Source organism: Colobus angolensis, unplaced genomic scaffold, assembly GCF_000951035.1.
Source record: "Colobus angolensis palliatus isolate OR3802 unplaced genomic scaffold, Cang.pa_1.0 Scaffold30, whole genome shotgun sequence".
NCBI lineage: Eukaryota > Metazoa > Chordata > Mammalia > Primates > Cercopithecidae > Colobus > Colobus angolensis.
In genome coordinates, this window is record NW_012116266.1 from 7,491,553 (window position 1) to 7,496,578 (window position 5,026).

The 5,026-nt window shown below is 33.2% G+C and overlaps 1 protein-coding gene across 1 annotated transcript in view; it reads left to right on the top strand.

Annotated features, from left to right (window-relative positions):
* Nucleotides 1–5,026, top strand: part of ALS2CR11 (amyotrophic lateral sclerosis 2 (juvenile) chromosome region, candidate 11) — a 194,948-nt gene that overhangs the window by 24,297 nt on the left and 165,625 nt on the right. The window contains exons 2-4 of the mRNA XM_011950005.1: nt 1,345–1,431; nt 2,736–2,787; nt 4,122–4,267. Coding sequence (XP_011805395.1) covers nt 1,345–1,431; nt 2,736–2,787; nt 4,122–4,267 — 285 coding nt within the window. The remainder of the gene's footprint in view (nt 1–1,344; nt 1,432–2,735; nt 2,788–4,121; nt 4,268–5,026) is intronic.

The window sequence follows — 5,026 nt, forward strand, 5'->3', positions numbered from 1 at the left end:
GAGTTATACCTGATATAAATGATGAATTGATGGGTGCTGACGAGTTGATGGGTGCAGCACACCAACATGGCACAAGTATACATATGTACAAACCTGCACGTTATGCACATGTACCCTAGAACTTAAAGTATAATAAAAAAAATAATAAAAATAAAAATAAAAATAAAAATTTCTTTCCTGAATTAACCAACACTCATTTCATTTTTTCTTCTCTTTGGTCAACTTCTGTTTTAATTGTTGAATAAATGAATGAACTGTTAATTGTAGGCTTAAAAACATCTCCAAATACTTGTTTGAAGATACTTAATTCAGTTTGAAATCTTATGTTATAATTTACTTCTGTTTTGTGGTTATTTGAGAGGAAGAATTTTTGTCATATGAAGATTTCTCCCCATTTTCTCCTTATAACAGCTTTTAATGGAGTTGGTCTGATTTTCCTTATTTCTTGGCCATGATCATTTCTTTGCCGTGGTTTAAGTATACTCTCTCAGTGTATTGAAGTATAGTTTCTTTAAATGGATGAAGTTGTAATTGATGGGAGGTAAGGGGAAAGAAGGGGCATAACCTGTTGTTCTCTTCAGTTTTTCTGCTATGCTTAATTTTCCCCTCTTACATCCTTCTTTCTCTTCCCTGCCATGTATGCAGGGATACCTCTTCCTCTCTGACAACTTCACCCCAGGAGCAGCGCTCATCATGATGAGCGCTGCTTCTGGTCCTTCTCTTTCAGGTCCCTTCTCTATGGCTGTTACCGTGAGCTACCACTCCTAGACCTGTGGTCAGAATTTTTGTACTCAATGTTGAACTTTCTCTTTCTCAGGGTGATTTTATCTATGCTTCCTTTTGTGTTCCCTACTTCTCTCTGTTCTTTTCCAGCATCTCTTAAGATTTCTCTTTCCTTGCTTTCTGTCCCTATAGTGTATGTGTGCATGTGCATATATATATGTGTGTATATGTGTGTGCATGTGTGCATATATGTGTGTGTGTATGTATATATATATTTGATTGAGTAGAGATTCACACTCAAGGTATCTCCTATACTAGGACCAACTGGAATTCTCCTTATAAGCTTTTCAAGATATCCTACTAAATATTCCATCTCTTAACAAACTGAAGAAGTATGTACTTTTCTCTTATTTCTTGATTCCCTTAATTTTATACTTGCGTACATTTTTATTTCTCTGATAACTTCTTATTGAGGATAGGGATGAGTTTCTTAATCATATTAATACCTACTACCAAGGAGAACTGATACTTACTAGAGATTCATACAATAATTATTGAATTGATATTTCACCTAGTTAAGTTTTCTTTCTCTTCTTAAATCTTAATTTATTTACATTGTAGATGCTGGAAAAAACTCTTAAAGGGTCTGATAGTGAAGAACTGGAAATAACACAGGAGACACCAAATTTAGTGCCATTTGGGGATGTGGTATGTATGAGTAACCCTCAAAAACCTGTATAAGTTATTTATTATTTGATAATCAAAAAATATATGCAGAAAATGGTTCTCTCTGATAATATATTTATGCATTTTTCATTTTTATGAGTCAGAAAAACATTGTAATAATCACTGAAATTATAGAAAGCATCCTGATTCACAGAAATAATATCTTCTATATTAGGGATTCCCAAATCTAGTTACATCAGAATTACCTGAGATGCTTTCTATAAAACATTAACGAGGCTCCACCTAACATCTGCTAGCTTAGAATCTCTAGGAGAGGAGCCTGGGAATCAGTAATTTTACTGAGCTCTTAAAGTGATTATATTTATTGCTAGATCATGCTAAAGTTTGAAAATTGATCCTGCGCCCCTCCCCCATCCAAAAAGCCTCCTAGAAACAAAAGCAAACACCCCCCCCCTTTCTCACACACACACACACACCACAAAGGGAGGACCCAGTATCTAGGTTGAGAACCAGAAAAATCTGTTATTCTGTTTTCAAAGTACAGAAAAAGACATGAGAATCTACATGCATATAGAACTGTCAAATATCATGACATTCATTTACAGTTATCTTTATTTTCTGAACACTATTAGAGTTGTAACTGGGTATGAAATAAGAATTTTTCTTGTCCCTCTACCTCCTATCATATACAATGTTAAATATAATATTTCTGTCATTTTGACTTGTTTTTAAATACTAAACATGGCTAAATATATTTGACTAATTCTCATATTAGGATTCAAATGTTCCTGCATTTATTTTGTATTTGATTTTTTGATTAAGCACATGATGCAATTTTCTTTAACATTTAGAAAAACTTGGTACAAGAGCGTGAATATTTTACAGCCCCTGGCATGTTATAGCCAATAAATCATTGCTGAATGAATTAAGTGGTCTTAGGATACTGGATAAAAGAGTTCGTCTGACATAAGGCACATTTCTTAATTTTATGTGCAGGGTGCTGTATTTTATCAGTTCTCACCTGATATCAAATAAAAACAACTTAAAAAGTGATGATCAGATTTATATGAATAATGAATTATTCTTTGGCTTTGTATTCTTGTTCATTTTAGGTTTACTTTGAATGTGGCTCGTCCATTTTTCTTCAGTATTTCTGCTTTCTGATGATTTCTATTAACTAGATATTTTTCATGAGAAACAATATTTCGAGTGAGAAAAAACAACATGGAGTTTTACTTTTTAAAAATAGAGTTCAGTGTAAAGTGGAAGAACAGTTAACTTTTTAAATACATTCACTGTCTGTGTTTTTGTTTTGATTGTTGTAGGTTGGCTGCCTGGGCATTCATGTAAAGAACTGCAGACATTTTACGCCTAACAGTATCCTTTCTTTTGATTTAAGAATTATAGTAATTATATCTCACTGTTTCAGTTATCCATTGCTGCATTACAGATCATTCCAAAACTTAGTGGCTTAACACATTGACCATTTTATTATTAATCACTACTGTGCATTCACTAGTTGCTTCTTCTGCTTCATGATATAACAGCTTGGGCTGTAGTTGTCTGACAGTTCAAAAGGGCTGGAATATCTGAAGTGGCCCATTTACATGTCTGGTTGCTTTAGTGGGGATGCATGGAAGGCTAGACTTTGCTGGGATGCTGAAATGGTTGGATCTCTCACTCTTTCCCTGAGTCCTATCATGTTTTTTTCCCCGTATTAATTTTAATTTAAAAATATATCACAGTAATATATTATTTATCTTGATTACTAGTTTTTGGTGTCCCCTTAAATTTTGTGCCTGAGGTGAGTGCCTTTTTGGCTTACTAGTCCCAACCCTAGTCATGTTCCATTACATTTTATTGGTTAATGTAATCATAGAGCCAGCCCAGATTTAGTGGCAGGGGGAATAAAGTCCACTTTTTTCATGTGGGAGTAACAAAAGCTTTTCAGCCATCTGTATTCACTTCAATCACCATATAAGTGAAAGGAAAAATATGTATCTTCTTGTATGATAATGCTAATTTATTTGTAAGTAATGTGTGCTTCCTTTAAACATTTTTAAAAGGATTTATTTTATATTGGTGCTTTTAAATAAGCTGCGTGCTTATTTTTAGATATATCACAGCATAAAACTAGCTTCATTATGGAGATTTGATGTTTCTTTTTTATATAAAGAGAATTTTGGAAAATAATTGTATATAAAGAGATTTTTGAAGATAGTTAAATCGTGAAACAAAATTTTTTACTCTGTAGCATTCTATGAAAGATACAATACAGACCAATATAATACAAATGAACTATATTCTTAAGTGAATTAGGGTAGAACACTTTTGGTCTCAAAAGTAAAAATAAGTCATTCTGATATATTTTAAAATATCTTGAATTTCTACATAATTATCCTTAGGAAATATTTCAACTATATATTGCATAGTCACCTTGAAATTAATATATAGAAAAACTTGCAAAAGAATTTTGTTGGAAATGTAAGGTTAAAAATATAAAGGTTGTAAGGAAGAATCAACCTTCTTTTACTTATATCGTGTCCACCAGTGATGGGCAAAAATACTATTTTAGAAGACTTTTTTCCTATTGTTTAATGCTACATGATTGATTCTTAGGTTTTGTCTGAATCGTTTAATGTATTAATTTTATAATGTATTATTGTTCAATTACAACAAAACTTATTTCCTAAATATCATTCTATTTGCAGTCAGTTTACAACATTATGCTAATTTATTTATTCGCATCTCTATAAACAAAGCTGTGAAATGTACAAAAATGTGTAGCTTGCTATCCAAAAACAGTGAGAGGAACACTGTAATTAAGTTCGATGAAGTGAAGTATTTTTCTGTACAGGTAATGTTAATACCTCTTCTAGATATTAGAATGGCTCCTTATAGTTCCAAATATTCTACCCTAATTCTGTCTTTTTATAAAAATGAGTAGAAAAGAAACAAAAGCAGTGAGTGCCTTTTTATTTGGTATCTTACTGTATTCTGTTTCTATACTATGGGCTATAGTGGTGTTTTAAAAAAAATAAACAATTTACTGCAAAATGCATAATCTTAGTAGATTTCTTTCCTGAGATGTTACTGTCTGTGGTTTCAAGTATTCATTATGCCTGTATTTATCTCTATCTTGCTCTTCTCTTCCCATCTACTGTCTTCCACCTTAGAGTTTTTCCCATCTCCTTTCCCATTCCTTTTCTTCTATCCTGTTCTATTCCCCTTTGTCTCTCTCTAAGTATTGTTGCATGGATTAACTTAGTCTTTATTACAACCCAAACACACACACACACACACATCCTTATTTTACGGATGAAGAAACTGAGGCACTCTGTGGTTAAGGACTTTCTTAAGGTCATGGAGCTAGTAAGTGGTAAGTGGTTGAGCTGGGAGTGTGGGCACTCTGGTTTCAGACCACACTTCATTAAACTGCCTCACACGCCAGCTCTTACTATGTTTCTGCTTACAGTTAGGCTTATTAGAATCTTAAATGTATCTTAAAACTTAAAAAAAAAAATGGCTAGGCTCAGTGACTCACGCCTGCAATCCCAGCACTTTGGGAGGCTGAGGCGGGCAGATTACTTGATGTCAGGAGTTTGAGACCAGCCTG